The sequence below is a fragment of the Chrysochloris asiatica genome, unplaced genomic scaffold, assembly GCF_000296735.1.
Source record: "Chrysochloris asiatica unplaced genomic scaffold, ChrAsi1.0 scaffold00096, whole genome shotgun sequence".
NCBI lineage: Eukaryota > Metazoa > Chordata > Mammalia > Afrosoricida > Chrysochloridae > Chrysochloris > Chrysochloris asiatica.
In genome coordinates this window covers 2,448,944-2,471,705 of record NW_006408614.1, presented here as the reverse complement: position 1 = coordinate 2,471,705, position 22,762 = coordinate 2,448,944, and the positions used below count along the sequence as shown (strand labels likewise).

Below are 22,762 nucleotides of genomic sequence, written 5' to 3'. Positions count from 1 at the left end.
GCAACTCCAGAATTTAAATTTTCTCAACTTCAAATCCCACAGCAAAGAAAACACAATTTGTTGCCTAGGAACTCAAGACAATTTACTGCTTTTCATTGTGCCTGAGTGAGGCAAATGTCCATCCCTGAGCCAACCACAGTGTCCAGGGGAGCGTAATGTGCTGAGTGTGACCACTTAGAGTCAGGGCTGGTGGGGTCCACTGTGTCCAACACTCTGGATGAGGGACATCAGAGAAAGGGTGAGTCTTGGTCACAGCATCAGAATCCTGATCCTGAAACCAGCTCTGTGCTAGTTGTTGTGGGTTCAGATCTATGGGATTCTCTCTTTGCTGAAACCAACTTGGGTCTGGGTTTGTATTGTTACTACTTTCAACAGAAGTTCTAATTGGGAAAAAAAAGGGGTGGGACAATATTCATATATATAGTATGGTTCCATTTTTGCTAAAGTGAAAGCTGTGTGTGTATGATGTGTGTGTTTGTGTAAAAGTCTGTACAAGTCGTTCCTGGGTTACAAACATCCTACTTTCAGATAACCCCATAGTTATTAACCAACCCCCATGAAGCGTATTGAAGGAGCTCTGGTAGCGTAGTGGTTACGAATCTGGTTGTGAACCTCAAGGTCGGCAGTTCGAAACTACCAGCTGTTCTGAGAGAAAGATGGGGCTTTCTGCTCCTGTAAAGATTTACAGCCTTGGAAACCCTGTGCAGGGTTGCTATGCATCGGAACCGACTCCACGGCACATAACAACAACAGCAGCCTATTATATTAAAATTTAAAAGTGGATACAACAGTTCATAATAACAAATCGGTGCTACTTTTTGACACCCTTCAAAACATTATCACTATTATCACTGTATTAGTATGTTAAAGTGTATCTGGAAGTGTTTCCTTCATGCTGTTTTGTGCATAGTAAGGTACACTACATACTAGTACTTATACTAAGACGGATATCTGATTGATGTTAGATCTGAACCATACCAGCGGTTCTGACTCATGTACAAATTCAACTTCAATGCAGAGGTTGGTTATATCTGGATAGCAGGATCCGAGGGCATTTCCAGTTTCTCCTTTGAGTCTTCTCTAATTGTTCCTTCTTGAGCACAAATTGTGGTGTGATGAAGGGACATGTTGATTAGTCTTGACAAAGACTTTTGAGCTCATCCTTTCGGGAGGCTGAAAGGAACCTCATCTAATCGATTGTTCGTGTTGTAGGCAAGAACATGAAACAGACAAACTGCTCCTTCGATGATGTGAATGAACAGATACGAATCTTGCAGCTGATAGTCCACATTCCCACCTGCATTCTGGGCTTAATCCTCAACGTGCTGGCCATCCGAAGTTTCAGCATCTTCCTGAAGAAGAGGCGGCCATACTACGCTTCCACTTGCATCTGCATGATCAACCTGGCGGTCTTTCACCTGCTGCTGGTGCTCTCCCTCCCGTTCAAAATGTTTCTCTCCAACAATAAGTTGTATCATTTGCCTTCCTTCTGCACCATGATAGAGTGCCTCTACTTTGTCAGCATGTATGGAAGCATCTACACCAACTGCTTAATCAGTCTAGACCGCTTCTTGGCCATCCAGTACCCACTCCTGTCCAGCTACATCCGCTCGCCCAAGAAGATCGCCATGACCTGCTGCATCATCTGGGTCCTGGTGGGGACTGGAACTATCCCTATCTACAAGTTCCATGAGCCAGAGGGAGAGTTCAGATGCTTCCACAACCTGTCGAAAAGCACCTGGAGTGCGGAAGTCATCTTCCCCTTAGAGGTGTTTGGGTTCCTTCTTCCCTTGGTCATTGTTGGTTTCTGTTCCTCCAAATGCATTCACATTCTCCTTGGCCGTCGGGACTACACCCAGGACTGGATCCAGCAGAAAGCTTGTATCTACACCATCGCAGTCAATCTGGCTGTCTTTGTGGTCTCCTTTCTACCAGTGCATCTTGGTTTCTTTCTACAGTTCCTGGTAAGGAATGACATTATCCAGGAGTGCAGAGCTCAGCAGAACATCAGCTTCTTCTTACAATTGTCCCTGTGTCTCTCCAATACCAACTGCTGCCTGGATGTTTTCTACTACTACTTTATCATCAAAGAATTCCGAATGGACATCATGGCACACCAGCCTTCCAGCAGCCACCTGGTCCTTCAGGACACAATGACCACCAGGACCGGAGGGACAAGAAATTGCTCAGATGAAAATGACCTCAGCCCCGAATTCTAGTAGTAGGTGTCCTGACCCAAGGTATTTGATAAGGTGGGATGATTTGTAGAGTACTAATCCCTGCTATGCTTTTCCTTTCGATGCTGAATGAACATCATCTTCGCTCATTGTACCCCAAAGAACTTTCCCTAAGACCCAGACAGCTTGACTTGAATCACCCAGTGTTTGGGAATTTCTGAAGAAACTGAAAACTAGATGAATTTATGATTTCTAAGTCTAAAAGTTTTGAAAAGGCAGAAGAGTTGAGAGACTGAGCAGACCATCTGAACAATACTTTGTTAACTCTACCTTGTCTTTCTAATAGACTATTAAATTCTGTAGAGGAAAAATGACAGAGAGAGAAAGAAGAGTTAAGAGAGGGAATCAAGATCATCCTCCAAATCCCTGAGTAGCCATTGCCGCAGCCATGATGCCAAAACAAAAGAAGGAGAATCCGCAGCACCAGCCTCCACTGTCGCAGCCCCCATTGCCAGAGCGGGAAGAGACTGAAGAAGAGGATGACGGGAGTTCCATCGGACCACCCATCCTTCTGGGTCCTCCCCCCATGGCCAATGGAAAGCCTGGTGACCCCAAGGATCAAGTGGACCATTGATTCCACCACTGCTGAGTCTCCCACCTCTTCCCTGGGGTAGAGGCCCAATGTGAAGAAACCTAGGTCCCAGGTTCGGCCCATATGGTCATGGTTGGTGGGGCATCAATGCTGAACCTCTTTTTCCAGGACCAGGTCATGAGGCCCCCCGCAAAGAGCAGAGAAACCCTTGAAGGCTCAAAAGCTGGTCTCTCATCAAGAACACCTGTCCACCTAAGGATGGACCCCAGGTTATGAAAGACAAATCCAACCATCCCATCTGCAGACACTTTGCCAAAGAGGGCTGGGTTCTCATGAGAAGCAAAACTAGTGATACTTGTATACATACAGAGAGGTTTCTATCAAGTAAATGGTTCACACAGTTGTAGAGGTGGGCAACGTCAAAGTCTGTTGGTCAGATGTCAGTCAGATGTCTTCTGACTCTTGTAGCTGTAGGAACTGATGACCCCAAGATCAGACAACAGGTTTCTGACTGCAGAGGTGAATGAATCCAAGGTTGGCTGGTAAGATGGCAGGCAATATAACAGGCTGCTGGCTCAAGTCCAAAGAACCAGAAGTCAGATGATGAGTCAGGTGCAGGATCCAGACTCAGGAAAAATCAAGCATCTTTGCCTGAATGTCCAGTATACTGGAAACATGCCAAACTTCCAAGGAAACTTCCTTTCAATTGATTGACTACTCACAGCAGCTCTTATTATGGTGGTGATTATATCAGATCTCACTGTGGGAAATTAACTGCAAAGCCACTGAAAATCCTGGCCCAGTCAAGTTGGCACAAAGCCTTAACTACCTGAGAGGCTCTGATGTCAAGTGGTGGACAAAGGACTCTAGGGCCACTTAGATAAAACCCAGTGCCTGCTGGGGACATGCTGAATCCGTGTCCAGGCTTGAAACTCTGTAGCTGGCTCTGGGAAGGGCATGGAATGCGAGAGAGAATGGGCAGGAAGAGCTGAGGGCAGAGTTGCTTCTGGCCTCATTTCCCCCAACTAGACTGAGAGCCATTCAAGGGCAGAAGCCCCCTTTTTCTCCTGCTGCCCCAAGGCCTGACTCCTGTTCAGGGACACACTGGGAGCCTTAGAGGTGGCTAGAGTGATGGATGAGGAAGAATGGATCAGTGAAAGGGTGATTGTGTCAAGGACAAGAGACTCCAGCCCTGCCCCCTTGAATGAGGCAGAGATCTGTTCAGATGTCCCTAACCCTGGACATTCTTCTTCTGCTGGCCTTTGGCCTTTTGCCCCACTACTGAGCTGGACAGACATCACCAGTGCTACTTTTAGAGACCCAGACTGTCATAGATAGCAGGACACTTGGGGTTGGATTGGGATCTAAACTCAGAATCTATGTATGGGTGGAGTTAGGGACTGCCCCTGGTCCAAATGTATCTCTTTATATCTGGAGCTTGGAGGCCACTCTGGTGGGGGTGAGTGGGGCTTTTGATGCTGAACTGGGTCTACAAGGTACAGCAGGGACTGGATCACTCACCATCCCAGCAAGGCGCAGACTTAAATATAAATTCTTGTCTATGGGTAGCTTGGCTCTATATCTGAGCCAGGTGACAGGAAAGGATCTAGATGCCCGAGATAAGGATCACCACAAGAGCAGACAGTCTAGATAGATCCACCATCTGGGTCTTCTAGATAGATCCATCAGCTCAGCCTGCTAGATAGATCTACCAGCTGAGTATTCTACATAGATCCACCAGTTGGGTTTTTTTCTAGATGGATCCACTAGCTGGGTCTTCTATATGGATCCACCAGCTGGATCTTCTAGATAGATCTACCAGCCCAGCCTGCTAGATAGATCTATAAGCTACTGTGGGTCTATGGCTGAGTTTGGAGATCTTCTGATTGAGCCCAACACCCTGAAGGGAGGAGGGGATCTGCTCTTTCTCACCATGGGAACCCACACTGCCTTGTGAATCACAGAGAACTCATCAGAGACGTAGGTTGGGCACTGCAGTCAGGGTAGCTGCTCTTCCAAAGGTTCATTCGCTGGCTCCAGGAGCCACAATGCCACCGAGCCTGGCCCCTGATCAGCCCAGCAGGAACAGAAGAGGATCAAGTGCCACCTCTAGGTGAGCATGTAACTGAGGGCCCATCCCCCAAGCAACCAGAAACTGGCGAGTCAAGCACCCCCAACAAACTTCCTGTCACTAAAGTCAGTGGTATAAATGTGCCTGTATTTGTCTTCCTAGATTGGAAAAACCTTATATGTCTGTTATAAAATCATTGTGAAACTAACACAATTAACTCGAATAAATGATTCAATTCATCTGGTTTACCAAATAAAGTGATTTGTATGAAGTTGCGTGACCTTGTCTTGGACAAGAAGAGCTGAGCCCCTCATGGCCCTTGTCAGGTGACCCAACACTCATGATTCTTCAGTCATCACCTAGACATGGAATCAGAGGCCACAGGGCGCTGGTACTCAGTCTGCTGCTGAGAAACACTGTGCTTGTCCCTGGGGGCCAGGAGCCAGACCCCAGGTATCCCCACCACAGTTCTTCCCCACTCTTTGCTCACACCATCTGTCCCATACCACCATGACCACCAGAGCTCCTTCTGAAGGTCCTGCCCCCATGTACACCATATGGCCCACCAAAAGAGACTGGCTGGCCTCTAAGGAGCTGAAAACCCAGGCTCTGCTCTGCAGTAGTCCCCTGCTAGTGACCTCCCCCTCCACTTCCCTGGCTACCTACAACACAACCTGACTCTCCGGGGGGGGGGGGGGGGGTGGGGATGGGTTGGTTCTCAGGTGCCGCAAGCCGAATTTCTGAGGTTTGTCAAATCTCTATGGAGCAAAAATCCTCATCATTCTCCCATGGACCTGTGCAGTTCAGACTCATTGGCCACTTCCCAGAAACCTTATACAGGGTCGCTATGGGTCAAAATCGACTTGATGGCACTTAACAACAACAACACAGAGTTTCCAGGGAGCAACTAGGAGGTTTGAATTGCCCTTGTGGTTAGCAGTCCAGTGCTTACCCTACAGTGCCACAACGGGACTCCAACTCTCTGGTTAGAGCTAAGTTTTTCTTTTTGGTTCCTCACATGTGAATCATGCCAACCAGTCCAGAACTGCTGGATGCTGAGCTTGGGGCCACCTCTTTCTCCTGAGCTTTCCGGATGCTAAGCTGAGCCCAGTCACATCAGGGTGTCACCTCCTGGTGACTCAGGAGCCAGCGCACATCTAGACCAGGCCCTAGACAGGAACTGACATGGGAAATGCCAGCCAGCAAGCTGCATGCATCAACTATGAGGGGCTTCTAAAGGTTTCTGGGAAAACACCAGCATCCTTTGATTCCATCTTTAGAAGCCCCTTGTATAATCAGTTCTCATTATTTGAAGTAGTTATATTCTATTGAAGTCACCAGGAATGCTGAATTAATGAATATTGAACTATTGCTCTCAGGGGAAATGCAAGTCTCTGGTTACATTTATATCAATTGATCAAAACATAACTTCTTTTTATGAAGAGACTTCAATTAAGTCCATGGGAAAATTCCATTATCTTTCAATTCCATGTTTTCATGAACTTGTTGAAGCCCCCTTGTCTATTCCTTTTTAATCACCTTTCTGAGGTCTTGTGAAGCTGAAAGTCACTATATTAATGCTGTGGACCTGTAGCTGTTATTCTCACAGGATTGCTGGGATACAGTATAGTATGATGCAGGACAGTATAGGTGCCGTCAGGTTGGTTTGAACCCATAGTGACCCGATGTACAACAGAATAAAACATCGTCCAGTTCTGTGCCATCCTCGCAATCGCTGCCACACCTGAGCCTGTAGCTGCTGCCACCGTGCCAGTCTGTCAGGTTGTGGGTCTCCCTCTTTTTCACTGACCCTCCCCTTGACCAATCCTTCTCCAGGGACTAGTCCCTCCTGATAAAATGTCCGAAGTATGAGAGATGGAGTCTGGTATAGTGTGTTGTTATTAAGTACTGTCCAGTTGGTTACGAGCCATAGCAACCCTGTATAGGGTTTCCAACAAGCGACTGGTGGGTTTGAACTGCCAATGTTGTGGTTCAAACTGACTTTACAGTCCAGTGCAGTATCCTGCAGTGCCACACCAGGACTCCTGATATAGTATTGGTTGGTTGGTTATGTGACGTGGAAGTCTATTCCGACTCATAGCAACCCTGTACAAGGTTTCTGAGGCTGTAAATCTTTATGGGAGCAGAAAGCCTCATCTTTCTCCCATGGAACAGATGGTAGTTTTTGGCGACCATCTTGTAACCACTATGCTACCAGAGCTCCTTTGACCTAGTATTGCTGTGAATGTTATTAAGTGCCGTCGAGTGGGTTCCAAGCCATAGTGACCCTGTATATGATTTCCAAGGAGCAGCTGGTGAGCTTGAACTGCTAACCTTATGGTCCAAGCTGACTTTGGAGTTCTGGTGTGATGCTATGAATGAATGCACTGGATTTGATATAGTATTGTTGTTGTTAAGTGCCGTAGAGTCGATTCCGACCCATAGCGACCCTGTATTGGGTTTCCAAGGAGCAGCTGGTGAGCTTGAACCACTGACCTTGCAGTTCAAATGACTTTGCAGTCTGACACATTAGCGCACCGCACCACACCAGGACTCTTTGATATAAACACCCAAATATTGGTGCGACTTGCTTTATTGCCGTATTCAAGTTGATGGCAGTGGTCTGGAACCGAACCTGTGATCTCTCTGAGGTCTGCCTGTACTGACATTCAGAATAGTGAGAGAATGCTGCAGTAGCAAGTAGCCACAAGTAAGCAGTAACGAACGGCACAGGGCCTCGAAACCACTGAGACCTGTAGACAAGCGTAGCCATAAACAGAAGCTTAAAAGGATTTTTTCAACAGATCAGTGAGGACAGAAACCGAGAGATCAGCTTGTGTGGGTGGAAAGGCAGGCGTGCAGGACCACCCTGAGGCAGGATGGAGGGTCTTCTGGGTGGAAGGCGTGCTATGGACAGCCACTGCCCGTGGTCACTGTGAGAGCCTCACAACAGGGAGAGAAATGCAAAGCCCCCCCCCCCCAAACTCCCTGAGAGGACCATCCCAGACACCTTGTGCTTCCTGCCAACCAGTGTAAGGAATGGATGTCCCAGGGATTGTTCACAGTAGGCCAAGGGTGGGCTCCAGGAACTAGAAGTGGAGGCTAGCCCAGACCTCCTTGCCTTCACTGCCTATTGTGGCCCTAGAGCTTGCAAGATACCCTCTTTCCCTGTCGCCAGCTGCAGGGGGACTAGGTAACAAGGCAGGGCCCTGTGCGCTTTGAAGTCCCAGGAGTGGAGGATCAGAAGTGCTGTCACTTCAAAGCTCGAAGTCGGCTCTGCTTGGTGGAGGGACCCTGAGTTCATCTTTGAGGCTTCCAGTATGCCTTTGTTCTGGAGTTGTCATTTGGGCAAGCGTGACAAAGATGCTCCCAGGGAGGGGCTGCAGAGACCTGTGGTTCAATGGGGTGCAGAACAGTGCCGCCAATGCGGCATCTATGCAAAGTACATCTCCTCTGAGCAGCCCTTCTTTCAGGGTGTCCTGCACTGACTACCTGTCTGAGGGTTCCCCACAGACACACATGTGAGGTCTTGTGGCGTGAGTGGAGACCACATGTTATTGTGGAAAAAGTGTACAACTTGGTTCCCGTAAGCCAGCACAGTCCTGCCCAGAAATTGGACTGGACCCGGCCAACCCAGATAATCCAAATACTTGATCTCTACAGAAGGTGCATTTGAGACTCAAGGGTCCCTACTCGGGGAAGAGACTATGCCCAACAAACCCAGACACAGAGAGGGAGGAGTTCCTGGGTGGTGCAAAGGGTTAACCTTCTCAGCTCATAGCAAAAGGTTGGAATCCATCCAGAGGTACCTTGGAAATATGGTCTGGTGATTTCATTCCCCAAAACATAGTCACTGAAACGCCCATGGAGCATAGTTCTACTGTGACACACATGTAGTTGCCGTGAGTCAGAACTGACTCAATGGCAATTAAAAAAGAAAGAGAGTGATTGATTGAGATTTATTGATTTAAAGGAATTTGTTCATGGGATTGTGGGGACTGGTAGGTAAGTCTGTAGGGCAGGCTGGAAATAGGCAAAAGGTAACGTCGCAGCCTTGAAGCAGAACCCTCCTTTCCTAAGCCTCAGTTTTTGCTCCTAAGACCTTCGACTGATTGGATCAGGCCCACCTACATGATGGAGGATCCTCTCCTTCCTTTTACAGTCAGCTGATTATAGATGTTAACCACATCTACAGAACACCTTCACAATATCTAGACTAGTGTTTGGCCTAACAACCGCCACCACGGCATAACCAAGTTCAGACACATACATTAACCCTTGCAGTGGGGTTTGCCCTGAAGGGCCTGGTGAGGAAATCTCCAGAAGTCTTGGCCTTAGGGCAGAGTATGCTCGTTGGGATGGAACACAGCCTGCTGCTTCCTCTGGAGTCTCTGATGTGGAGTCAGAACTTCAGGTAACCTCCGCAGACACCACAATTCCACCCAGAGATGTTCTGGGTAGATCTGCCTCTTGACTCTGACCTTGACCACAACCAGCTGCAGACAGACTTAGTTGTTTTTGTCATGTTTTTTGTTTTTTTTTTAAAAATAAATCATTTTCCTAAGTCTTCAGTGCAGACTTGTTAAAGGGGAATGAGAATGCGCAGCAAAGTGGAGCAGATTCTATGAACCCCTCCTAGGGGGGATCCTGGCAGAAAAATGGACTTTTCCACATCTATACAAGGGCATGAGGGTGGGGAAACACACGCCTTGGTTCTAGGAGCATTAAAGAAGTTGACTCCGTAGGCTGGGGCATTTTAAGTCACATGGCATGAAACCTAACAGACAGTAAAGCTGTTGAGCCCCAGTATGGCCTTATAGGATAAGCACCAGACTGCTAACTGCAAGGTCAGCAGTTCAAACCTACCAGTCACTCTCAGAAACCCTATACAGGCTTGCCATGAGTCATAACCGACTTGACGCACAGCAGTGACAACAAAGTTGTTGGTGGTTCCTCTGTGGGACTCCATGCTCCAAAGACTATCCAGGTAAAACAGGTAGACATTTTCCTCTCTGATACAGAGGGCTCTTGATCTTTCTTCAAATCAGATGTCACCTGCTTTAAGCCCAGTGGCTTGCCGTAGACTAGTCCAGCTCCTTTATTGCTGAGCTCCATCTCTGACTCAGGTTCCAGCTCAAGTCCTGGGGTGGGGGATGGGAGAGCATCCCACAGTATCCAGAATATTTGCAGAGATCTCCTGGGGTCCCATCCGTACTGGACACTCATGGGGTCACCATGAGTCAGACCTGACTCCGCGAAGCTGATTTTCTCTGATGTTGCTATGGCGGAAGGATTTTTTTTTTTTAATTCTAGAGAACACATGGACAATTTCATATTCACATCAATAGGGTAAGTGGTAAAAATGTGACCATTTCCATGAATACAAAAAATGAGTTGACATAATTGAGCACCAATAGCTAAGGAACTTTTAGAAAACTAGGAATGGATACTTATATGATCAAAGTTTTCCCACATCCATGTAGACGCCAAGGAGCCTTGAGGTTCCCGAGGGAGCCCTTCACTGGCCGACCCTCTTCGAACTAATGAGGTGGCAAGGACGTTGCTCCCCTGCTCCCCGTCCATCATCCTGATGGTACACAGTCTACCCTAAGCGTGCTTTGTGTAGAGAGCTCTAGTTGTGCAATGCTGCAGAGCTCAGCTTCTCAGCCAAAGTTCAGAGCAGCAGGAAAAGCAAGTGGCCGGCTTCTCCTGTCCATTAGGGTCCATGGGAGTCGGAACGGACTAGATACCAAAAGGATACTGGTTCTTTGCATCATTGGCTTATGTCCTCAATAAAATGATTTGCAAATGCCACCCCCCCACCCACCCCCAGAAAACAAATCCTACTTCCAAACTTCCGGTGAAGCACCAGTGGAGTCCCCCGTAAATTCAGGAGCAGAGGAAAACATTTCAGAAATAATGGAGCTAAAGCCATCAGCGTAGGCTCCTCTTATCCTGCCTGGGAATTGTTGTTAGGTGCCATTGGGTTGATTTGGACTCATAGGTCACCTCATGTGACAATGTAGATTGACCCCATAGGATTATTAGTCTTTATTATTGTAGTTTTAGGATCTAAAACCTCCCCCCTCCCCTTCACCTGGAGCCTCACCTAGAAGGACCCCTCCCTTTGTATCAGCATTAACCTGTGGACCCACAAAAGCCTTCCAGAAGCCTGTGGTGGGAGTGGGCGGAACTCTCACCCCACCCCTACCTCTTCCAATCCTCCACTTCTTTTATTCACGCCCTGTTTTATTGTCTTGTTTACAGAACAATATGGTTTTTTTTGCTAGATTCTGGCCCATGGTGATCCCATGTGTGTCAGAGTAGAACTGTGCTCCATGGTTGATTTTTTTTGAAAGCAGATCACCAGGCCTTTCTTCTGAGGTTCTTCTGCATAGACCTGAGCCTCCGACCTTTTGGTTAGCAGCTAACTAAATGTAATAACCATTCGTACCACCCAAAACAAAGCAAAACCATGCCAATTCTGACTCATAGGGACTCTCTTGGACAGAGTCGGACTGCCACATAATATTAACAAGGCTGTAAATCTTTATGGAAGCAGACTGCCACAACAGCTGGTGGGTTAGACCCAGCGACCTTTCAGTTAACAGCCTACTGCTTAACCGCTTTGCCACCATAGCTCCTTCCATTAGATCTAGCTACCCAGGATTTCGTCATTTAGGTGTATTATTTATTTAACCAAATTGATTGACATGTTGGTTTATTCCCAAACTTTGCTGCAAGAGCATCTTTTTTACACGAATCTCAGGATGGGCATTTAGAATAGGAATCTCTGCAAAGTACATGATGTAAATTTCAAGAGATGCTGTCAAATTGCCTTCTTAAAAGACTGGGCTAATATGTTCCATAGGAGAGTGTGACCATGTCATTTCATCCTAACTCCGATCCATCTCAATCTTTGAAATTTCTGCCCATCTGTAGCAAAAAATAGAATCCTATTGGAGTCCTGGTATGGTGCTGTGGGCTAATGCATCAGGCTGTAAAGTCATTTGAACTGCAAGGTCGGTGGTTCAAGCTCACCAGCTGCTCCCTGGAAACCCTATACAGGGTCGCTATGGGTCGGAATCAACTTCAAAGCACTTAACAAGAACAACATTGTTGTCACAGTTTGCATTCTGTAATTACTTGAGATATGTAGTACCTTTTCATATGCGTATTGGTCTTTTGTATGATTTTTTTCTCCCTGTGAATGACCTGTTCATATCCCTTGCCTCTTTTCACATGATTTTCATTTGTAGAAATTCTTAAAACACTCAGTAAATTAACCTTTTTCCTATCGTGTATGTTTCAAACCTTATCTTTTCTTTATGGTGTCTTTTGCCATTCCCTAATTTTCTCCAGAGATTAATAATCAGAAAAATAATAAAGAACAATGTAAATTAAAGCTAAAGAGATATAGAAACAAAACTAGACGTATAGAAACAGAAGAAAGAAACTAGCAGCTCTAGAGAACTGAGAATTTTCTTGCCAGTCGAAGGAGAAAGAGAAACATACTGAGAAACACATGCCCTTTAGTTGTTTGAGAAAAGGAAACCGCTGTTCTGTGTTTTGTTGAGAATTATCATCTACTTGGCCCCTGACTCATCCAATGCACCATGGTCCTACACTGGACCCATGTTGAGTTATGGAAAGAGCATTGGTGATCTGTAAGGCTTTCTTGTCTATATTTTAGAATTTTTCTAGATTTCTAGGTTTTTCTTCCTAGTCTACTTTAGTCTAGAAGCTAAGCTTCATAGCAACAGACAAGCCTCCATTGACAGGTGGGTAGTGGTTGCATATGAGGAGCATTGGCCAGGAATCAAACCTGGGTCTCCTCTATAGAGGGTAAGAATGCTATCATTAAACCACCACCAATGCCTCATCGATTCTGGATACACAAAGTTTGTCCTGGAGCTGAATTCAAGGAGAAATGTTCTATGTGGGTCTTGATTGAATAGGAAAGGCCTCAGAGAGCTCTTTGTAGGAACACTTCTCCTGGAGTTTACTCCGAAAGGGCATCTCCTCAACAATGGTCCACTACCATAGCTGTGCAACAAACGACTCCAAGCTTTGTAGCTTAAAGCAACCCCTGTTTTGCTCACAAGTTTGTGGTCAGGAATACTGATGGCTTGGCTGGTTGATTCTTGCCTGGGGTCTCTCATGTAATTGCAGTCAGCTTGGGCTGCAGCCAGTATTAGATTACCAATTAAGCAAGGTAAGCATGGTCTCACTTGTGCTTACTTACTAATCAGTAGTGACAATTTCAGGTTTTTACCACATCAAAGATTCTGCACCTCTCCTCCAATGCCACAACACCTTCCTACAGAATCAGTCTCAGTTACAATCTCTGGCAGAGATGGTGACCCAGAAAGCAAAGCAAGCACAGGCTTACTTGTGCTTACTTACTAATCTGCAATGAACAGTTTCATGCATTTTTCATCACAGCATGTGGTGAACCCCATGTGAAACTGTTCATTACAGATTAATTAATAAGTAAGCACAAACGTGGTTTTAAAGAAAGCAATCAAACATGAACATACTTAACTTTCTTAGTGAGCAATCCACCCCTGGTTGCAGTCACCAAAGGTTGGTGGGTCAGGGCTGGATGCCCAAGATGGCGCACCCACATAGCTTGTTGCTACAGCTGCCTGCCCCAGGCGCTCAGCTGACTGTGGACTGGGGTGCCCTCATGTGGTCTCTTGAGTACAGTGGTCTTAAGAGACTTCTGCTGCAGCTGGATGTCCCCACATCAAGTGTCCCACCAGAACCAGATAGAAGCTGCATGGCCTTGTCCGACCTGGTGGTGGTGGTGGTTATGTGCTGTGGAGTAGGTTCCAACTCATAGCAATAGCAACCCTGTACAGGGTTTCTGAGGCTGTAAATCTTTATGGGAGCAGAAAGCCTCATCTTTTTCCCATGAAACAGCTGGTAGCTTCGAACTGCTGACCTTAAATTAAGGTTCGCAGTCCGATTCGTAACCACTACGCTACAGAGTCATTTCCAGCACATTCTCTTGGTGAGTAGCAGTTCCTTAAGGAAAGCCCAATTTCAAGGGGAGGGGACATAGACCCACCACCTGATGGGAAGAGTGTCAAAGACTTTGCAGGTATGTTTAAAATGACTCCAGAGAACCTGCCTGTAAAGGAAGTCAACTGAGAGGGAAGCACCTTGAGGCGTGGGTGAGAGAGTCCTACTTTATTCCTGTGTTCCTTGAGCCAGCCATGCCCATAGCAACTCTGTGGATTTACTGTTATTGTTACAAAGAATTGGGCCAACACAATTCTTTGTAAGCTAATTTGAGCTGTGTTTCTATCATTTGCAACTCAAAAGCCCTGACAAATAAAATGTATAATAGATATCTTCTCACCCTTATCTGGGCTGAAGACCCCACGGGGCACAGTTTTCACTGTGGCTGCTCACCGTGACCTCTGACATCAGTTAGCACGTGGTTGAAAACAGACTTACTGGCTCCCTCTCCGTTCTGCCTCATTGACCCCTTATTACCCTGTGCACCAGTCTGTTCTCAAAGATACCAATCTCTCTTAATTATCTTTCCCAGTGGGGCTCATGGCACCTCTCTGCTCCTCACACCTGGCACTAGGCCACAGCCAGCCAGTAAACACCTGGTGATTAATAGCTGACTGCTCTTGCCTCCAACCAAGAGGTGACTGGAGGTCTGTGATACTCCAGGCCTCTCCTCCATGACCATGAGCTAGGAGCCTCAGCCATGACCATGACCACGAGCTAGGAGCCTCAGCCATGACCATGACCATGAGCTAGGAGACTCAGCCACCATGATGTTGTTGTTGTTAAGTGCTGTCGAGTTGGTTCCAACTCATAGTGACCCTGTATAAGATTTCTGAGGGGCGGCTGGTGAGCTTTGAACTGCTGACCTTGTGGTTCAAACAGATCTTGCAGTCCAGTGCCTTAGCCCACAGCCACCATGCTAGAGTGATGATAATCAGAATGACTTGTATGTTCCTATCTCAGGTACAGCGGATGTAAATAAGGTCACATTTCTCTTAAGGTTCAAATACTGGCTCTACATGCCCCCCCACCAAAGTTATGATGTTTTTATTGCTTGAGATAAAATTTCCAGTGATTTGCTATACAAGGATTCGAAGCTCTGAGTCTCTGAGGTAGGAGGGGTGGTGACATGTTTGGAAGCAGCTGGTGACTTCAAAGAGTGACTCCAGGCATGAAGGAGCTGCAGACGCCAAAGACGCCAGTGAAAGCTGAGCTCATGACGTCCTATGAAAGGTGATAGAAAAAGAAAAGGAACGTATTTACCTTAATAGTTAGGGAACTCTGGTAGCATAGTGGTTACAAATCGGGCTGTGAACCTCCCGGTCAGCAGTTTGAAACTACCAGCTGTTCTGCAGGAGAAAGATGAGACTTTCTGCTCCCGTAAAGATTTACAGCCTCGGAAACCCTGTACAGGGTCGCTATGAGTCAGAACCGACTCCACAGCACATAACCACCACCAAGGAATTTTGGTAGCATAGTGGTTACAAATTGGGCTGCTAACCTCAAGGTCAGCAGTTTGAAACTACCAGCCATTCCGTGGGAGAATGATGAGGCTTTCTGCTCCCGTCAAGATTTATAGCCTCGGAAACCCTGTATAGGGTCGCTATGAGTAGAAACTGACTCCACGGCACACAACCACCACCTTAACAGTTAGTTCTTCTATGGAATTAATGTTACTCTGTGGAATTAAAACACACCTTCAAATATTAACACACTCATCCAGCCATGAGGAGAAATGAAGTTCTGATCCACACCAGGCCGTGCAGAAACCTTGCAAACACGGTGCGTAGTGAAATAAATCAGTCCCAAGAGGACAAATATTGTTTGGTTCTACTTACGTGAAATATCCAGAACGGGCAAATGCCTTAGAGACAGAACCATTTATTAGTGGTTACCAGTGGCAGGTGTGAGAGGGGAAGAGGGAGCCATCACTTAAAAGGCACTTAAATTTCTGCTGAGGGTGATGAGACATTTTGGAAACAGACAATGGTGTCACTGAATTCACACACACACACACACACACACACACACTGAATTCACACACACTACTGAGGAACCCTGGTGGCACTAAAATTGTATGCTCAACTATTAACTGAAAGGTTAATAGTTCAAACTCACCCAGTGCTCCATGGGAGACAGGAGCTGGCAAGCAGTCCCTGTTAAGTTTGTTGTTGTTAAGTTTGTTGTTGTTAAGTGCCATTGAGTTGGTTCCAACCTCTGACCTTGCGCTTAGCAGTCCAGTGTTTATCCTATAGCGCCACACCAGGACTCACCCGTAAAACTCACAACCAAGAAAACCCTAGGGGATAGTTTACTCTGTCACACGGAGGTCTATGAGTTGTCACTCGGAGGTCTATGAGTTAGAATTGATTTAATGGCTTCCCAAACCAACACCAACAGGAGCTCCGGTGGAGCAGTGGTTAAGCACTTGACTACTAATGGAAAGGTCAGGGGTTCAAGTCTACCAGCTATTCCTTGGGAGAAAGCTGTGTCTATCTTGGAAAGATTTGTTGTTATTATGTGTCATGGAGTTGGTTCTGACTCATAGAGACCCTGCACAGGGTTTCCGAGGCTATAAATCTTTACGGGAGCAGAAAGCCTCATCTTTCTCCCAAGGAACAGCTGGTAGTTTTGAACTGCTGACCTTGAGATTAGCAGGCTGATTTGTAACTACTGCGTTACCAGAGCTCCTGTGGAAAGATTTACATGCTTGGAAATCCTATGGGGCAGTACTACTCTGTCACATGGGAATCTGATGAGTAGACATCGGCTTGATAGCACCACCAACAACATACAATAACAGTTGTTGTTAAGTGCTGTCGAGTAGATTCCGACCCATAGCGACCCTGAATAGAGTTTCCAAGGAGCAGCTGGTGAGCTTGAACCACCGACCATGCAGTTCAAATGACTTTGTAGTCTGACGCATTAGCCCACAGCGCGTGAGATATTTAATAATTGCATGCACACCCCTAAAAGTCATATATTCAGGTTGAATCTTCTCATGTGGAAAGTATTTCTGTTGTGTGTGTATCTTCTGAATGGCCAGGTGGGTTGTGTCTTCTGGTTGAGCATCTATAGTGTATGCCCCACGTCCCTCGTGAAGCCTGGGTCTGAGTAGGCCAAGTAAATCCAGATTCTTCTCATTGATACCCTTGTCCCCTGCCACGACCGAGTGATCCCACCCAAGAGGTGGTGGTAGGTGATGCAGAGCAGATGGAGGGGTCACCTGGTGGCTGTGAGCTTCTCCACCTCTCCGGTTCTCCTGCTGGTAATAAAGATCCCTTCTGTTAGGATGTGTGTGTTCAGAGCTACAGGTGTAGCCCTTAAAACCAGTACGAAAACCAGTTACCCTGGAGTCCAGGCTGACTCATGGCGCCCCCTGTGTGTCAGAGTAGAACTACACTCCGTAAGTTTTCAGTGGCTGAGGTTTAGAAGTAAGTCGCCACACCTTTCTTCCTACTTCTTCTTCACCTGGAAGCTGTGCTAAAGCTTCAGCATCGCAGCAGCACTGAAGCCTCCACTGACAGGCTGTAGACTTGGGGTGTACTGGCCAAGATTCAACCCATCTCCCCAACGGAAGGTGAGAAATCATTTGTGGAAATAATGACCATATTCCCCTGCGTTCACTTCCTGCCTTTTCCATCCCAGTCTGCAGCCCGGGGGTTGGGGCACCTGATGTGTAAAGGGACTTGTCTTCACAGTGGAGACAGCTATGACCTCCTCCTCGGTGTGTGGGGGGTGGGGACGGAGGAAGTTCAGCAGGGTTATTGTCCCGAGAGGGTAGTCCAGTGGCTGTTGTAGTAACTGGTGGGACAAGGCCTTCCAAAGCCAGGACATTGAACCTCAGGGTTCTGGACTACCAGAGGGGGGCCACTGATGCACTGGGACTTGGCACCCGCCACCCAAATCCTGTGTTTGTCCAAATTCTGGTAAATGTGAGTTTTATTACCAGCAACACCACAAAGTAGGAAAAGACCCAACTGGAAACTTTGCTGGTTGGAGGGAGGCTGTCTCTGCTCAGCAAAGTCTGGCAGTCTAGGTGTCAGCCGTTTCCTAGGCAACGGGGGTGGGGTGGGGCAGGGACTAGGAGCTCAGGCCCTGCTGGGGTCTCCAAATTCAACTGCACACACAGGCTGTGGGGCTGGGCAATTCTGCTTGTGTGAGGAGAAAGGACACCAGTGGGCACTGGGTTTCCATCCAGAATTGCAGACTTGGAAGGTGGGTGCTACCACGTGCTCAGGGGCCCCCCATCACGACAGCCCTGTTGGCCCTCATTAACTGTGTCTTTCTCAACTCCTAAGAAACTGAATCTTTCCATCTCTTTTGAAATGGTAAGAAAGGACCTTTACTGGCCAGAGTGATGAGAGCTGCCCATTTCCCATATTCCACTGCGCTTCAACAGATTGCTGCCTACTGACTGACCCCCCAGGGTTCATCAGCTCCACCCCAACTCCCAGCATAAGCTGCACTGCCAGGACCCCCTCCCCTCCCCCTGCCGGGGCAGCCTGCGGAGTGAACAGTCCACGCCTGTGTGCTAAGGAGCTGCCTCTCAGCTCCAGGAATCTCCGCCCTTCCTGCATCATGTCACGCTCTCCCTCCCCACCCCAACTAAAGGACCAGGAAGGGAGACCACCCCAGGTCGACTCTAGATTTACAACAGCAAATCGCCCCCAGCTTGTGGGGGAGGAGGAACTGTCTGGCTTAGATAACCATTCCTGCCGGTCTATTTCAGTTTCAACTCCTGGTGGTCCCCAGGTGTAACAGAGTAAAGGGGTGCTCTGTAGAGTTTTCAGTCGTTGATTTTTGGGACACAGATCACCAAACCTTTCTTCCTAGGTGTCTCTGAGTGGATTCAAACCTCCAACCTTTCAGTAAGGTTTGCCCTGGGGACTCCCTGGCTTTCATAGAGACTGGCTTTGTGCCTGGCTGGGAGGACACACTGGTCTTATTCCCTGGGGTGTGAATTGATGCCCCAACACTGGAGAAATTGTCCAAGTCCAGATCTTGCATACCCTGCTGGCTCTCCAGGATGAATCACAGGAGGAAGAAAGAAAGACTTAGGGACTTTGGGGGTCAAGATACTAGAGGTAGGGAGGGAGATGAGAGAGGTAGACACCCACCACAAGGACTGAGGACTGGGGGGCGGGGAGGGGGGGAGACTGGGAAATGAGTTCTCAGCACCCTCTGCAGTTGGTGTGGGATTCAGATTGTCTCACGGTGGTGGTGGTGTGTCGTGGGTCAGTTCGGACTCATAGCGACCCTGTACAGAGTTTCCGAGGCTGGAAATCTGTAGGAGAAAGAGCAGAAGCCTCCTCTTTCTCCTACAGAACGGCTGGTCATTTCAAACTGCCGACCTTGAGATTAGCAGCCCCACTCATAACCACTGTGTTACCGAGCTCCTTTGGACTGTCTGACACTGAATTCCTTTAATCCATGGGCTGCACTTGGTACTTCTTCCAACTGTTGTTGGCTCAATTGAGGGTTTATTTAATCCTCTCAACAAGCAAATGCCATAGATACTAGTATCCACAGTCTAGAGAAAGGTAGTGGAGTCCTGGTGTGGCACTGTGGGTTAATGCGCCAGACTACAAAACCCTTTGAACTGCAAGGTCGGCAGTTCAAGCTTACCAGCCACTCCTCAGAAACCCTATACAGGGTTGCTTTGGGTTGGAACTGACTCAACGGCACTTAACAACAACATAGAAAGGGCGAGTAACACCTGAACTGATGGCCCCAAATACTTTTGCCCCACCTTGGACACACATGGGCCTTGTCCCACCAAGAACTGGGGTGTCAAATATACCCATGAATGTGGGGAAGCATACTGGGGGCAAAGTTATGACAATTTCTTAGCCAAACACCTTGAGGGAATGACTCATTGGGCCTGGGGCTTAAGACCTGGTCTCTAAAGACACCAAGGTCAGTTGGCATAACCTAGCCCACAATGACAATGTTCTACATCCTACTTTGGTGAGGAGTGACTGGGATCTTAAAAGCTCATCCAGGGACATCTAAGGTGCAGCTGTTAGTCTCTCCTTGTCCAGAGGAAAGAGTGATGGGCATTGAAGATGTCCAATGGACTGAAGGACCCCATGAACATCAATTTCTGTGATCCTGAGACTGGGGGAGAATGATGGGCATTGAAGATGTCCAATGGACAGAAGGACCCCATGAACATCAATCTCTGTGATCCTGAGACTGGGGGAGAGTGATGGGCATTGAAGATGTCCAATGGACTGAAGGACCCCATGAACATCAATCTCTGTGATCCTGAGACTGGGGGAGAGTGATGGGCATTGAAGATGTCCAATGGACTGAAGGACCCCATGAGCATCAATCTCTGTGATCCTGAGACTGGGAGAACTAGACAGTCCCCTGCTTCCACTACCAACTGCTCTGAAAGAGATCACATTGGTAAGTCTTGGATAGAGTGGGAGGAAAATGTGGAACAAAACTCATACAAAAAAGACCAGGCTTATGGTCAGAGAGAGACTGATGGAACATCTGAGACTGTGGCCCTTAGACCCCCTTCAGGTCTGGAAATAAACTCATCCTCATGGCTCAATTTTCAGCCAAACACTAAGGGTCTGTAAGAGGAACAATAGCACTAGGGAGGTACACTCACCTTAGAATAGCCAACCATTTGAAATCCAAAGGATAGCCATTTACTCAAGGACACAGTCCACAAGGAGGAGTGGGATCGTGTTGTGATGTTGTGGGGATTGTGACTAATGACATGAAACAAAATGTTATGACACGTTGACTGGAAAACTGGCTGCTCTGTAAACCGTCACTTAACTCACAATTTAAAAAAAAAAAAAAGCTGGAACTTAAGCCCCCTCCTCTTGGATCTGCCTGGACCCATGGCTGCTTTGGCTAATAGAATGCAGAGGAAATGATGTCCAAGGACTTCCAAACTCAGCTTTAATTTTTGATGTGAAAAACAGGGGAAACTGTGCACTACAGATGAGCAAGTAAGCACAAGTAAGCCCATGTATATCTTTCTTGTGGGGTCTTCCACCCCAGCGGAGAGAGACAGGCACTGGTTAAACAGTGTGAGACCTACTGTGTTTTTACCCTCTTTCTTCCCACATCTCCCCTCCTGGTCCAGATAAAAATCCTTCAAGCCGAGGGATGAGGTCGGAAAGGAGAAATGAGGGTCCAGAGAGCGGGCCACATCCTCCCATCCCATCATCAAAGATTGGCTCCACGGAGACCTGTCTGAACCCCTTGGGGATGTGAGAGGGGAGAGGAGCTGGATCTGTGTGCAAGGAGGTGATCCCAAATCCAACAGGTAGCTCTATCATACCTCAACTTCTGGGCTCTCTGTTGTTGCGAAGTGCTTTTAAGTTGGTTCCAACTCAGAGACCCTGTAATAGGGTTTCTGAGAAGTAGCTGGTGGGTTTGAACTGCTGACCTTTCAGTTAGCAGTCTAGTGCTTATCCAACAGCAGCAAACCAGTACTCCTGTGTGGTGGTGGTGGTGTGCCATGGAGTTGGTTCTGACTCAAAGTGATCCTGCATAGGGTTTCCGAAGCTGGAAATCCTTACGGGAGCAGAAAGCCTCATCTTTCTCCCACAGAAGGGATGGTAGTTTTGAACTGCTGTCCTTAAAGTTAGCAGCCCGACTCGTAACCACTACGCTACCAGAGCTCCTGGATGAGGGTTAATTGGAGACAATGTTTGTGAGAAGAGATTGCTTTGAGAGTTTCCGGAACCCCTGTGCCTGCCCTGTGAGATGAGCTTCAATGAGACCACCCAGAAATCTTGCTACATGTCCCCTTCTGTTGGTGGGGGCAAGGGGACCCTGTGGAGCTGGTGTGTGGCAAGTTCCCTGAGGTTGTGATTGGAGTTGGCTGCTTGGGTCCTGGAGCAATGGGCCAGGTGAGGCCCAGTCTAGAGTCTGTAACATTGAAGGATGTGAGCCTGTTCCGGAAGCTGCTCATTCAGCCCAAGAAGACTGAGCGGGAGGAGGGTTCACCTGTGTTTGAGGTGCAGCAGAGAGTGAAGGAGGAGCTCCAAGACTCTCCCCCGGTGCATCTCCCCCAGAGAGAGGCAATGGTGGCAGAATGCCGGCGCTAGCCTGTCCTCCCTGCTCTCCTCTCCTACCTTGACACCCACCCCATCGCACCTTGGGGGAGCCTGAGGTGGCCTAGAGAGGGGGCAAGGGTAAAAGCAGAAGGTGGGGGTTTGGACTGAATTGAACCTCCATGAGAGTCGTGGTGTGGTGCTGCAAGATCAGCACTGGACTGCAAATCACGAGGTCAGCAGTCCAAACACACCAGCTGTCCCTTGGAAACCCTCGACAGGGCCGCTATGCCTCAAACCGACTCAATAGCACTTAACAACAATGAGAATCCTGGTGTCATGCTTTAGGATAAGCACTGCACTGCTAACCACAAGGTCAGTGGTTCAAACCCACTGCACTTTGGAAACCCTATACAGGGTTGTTATGAATGGAAGTGACTCAACAGAACTTAATGGCAACAAAAGACATATGGAAGTCTTATCCCTGGACCTGGGTATACGACCCTGTTTGGAAATTGGGTTTTCTTCTTGTTCCGTGAATGAAGTCATACCAGAGTAGAGTGGACCCTAAATCCAATCATTTCTAAGTGGTGTCTTATGAAAGGAGTAGAATCAGCTTGTTCCCAAGCACAGGGAGAAGATGAAGGGAGACCAGGGGGCAGATGCACCTACAAGTTCAGGAATGCCAAGGACTGCCGGCAGCTACGAGAAACTGACCTAGACAGGGAAGTCCCACCCCCTAGAGCCATGCCCAGAATTCCAAATTCTAGCCTCCTGTACCATAAGAAAAGAAATTTCTGTTCTTTAAAACCAATCCCTGAGTGGTGAGAATGGTTAATGTGCTTGACTGTTAACTTAAAGTTTGGAA

At 47.6% G+C, this 22,762-nt stretch overlaps 1 protein-coding gene and 1 pseudogene across 1 annotated transcript; both read left to right on the top strand.

Moving 5' to 3' along the window:
- The first annotated feature begins 1,220 nt into the window (after positions 1-1,220).
- On the top strand, positions 1,221-2,219 carry GPR55 (G protein-coupled receptor 55). Its single transcript, XM_006866798.1, has one exon. The coding sequence runs from the start codon at positions 1,221-1,223 to the stop codon at positions 2,217-2,219; it is 999 nt and encodes a 332-aa protein (XP_006866860.1).
- Positions 2,220-2,595: 376 nt separating this feature from the next.
- On the top strand, positions 2,596-21,948 carry LOC102828038 (annotated as a pseudogene).
- Positions 21,949-22,762: the final 814 nt, after the last annotated feature.

Coding starts and splice junctions, on each gene's coding strand:
- GPR55 (XM_006866798.1), top strand. CDS start 1,221: ATGAAACAGACAAACTGCTCCTTCGATGATGTGAATGAACAGATACGA.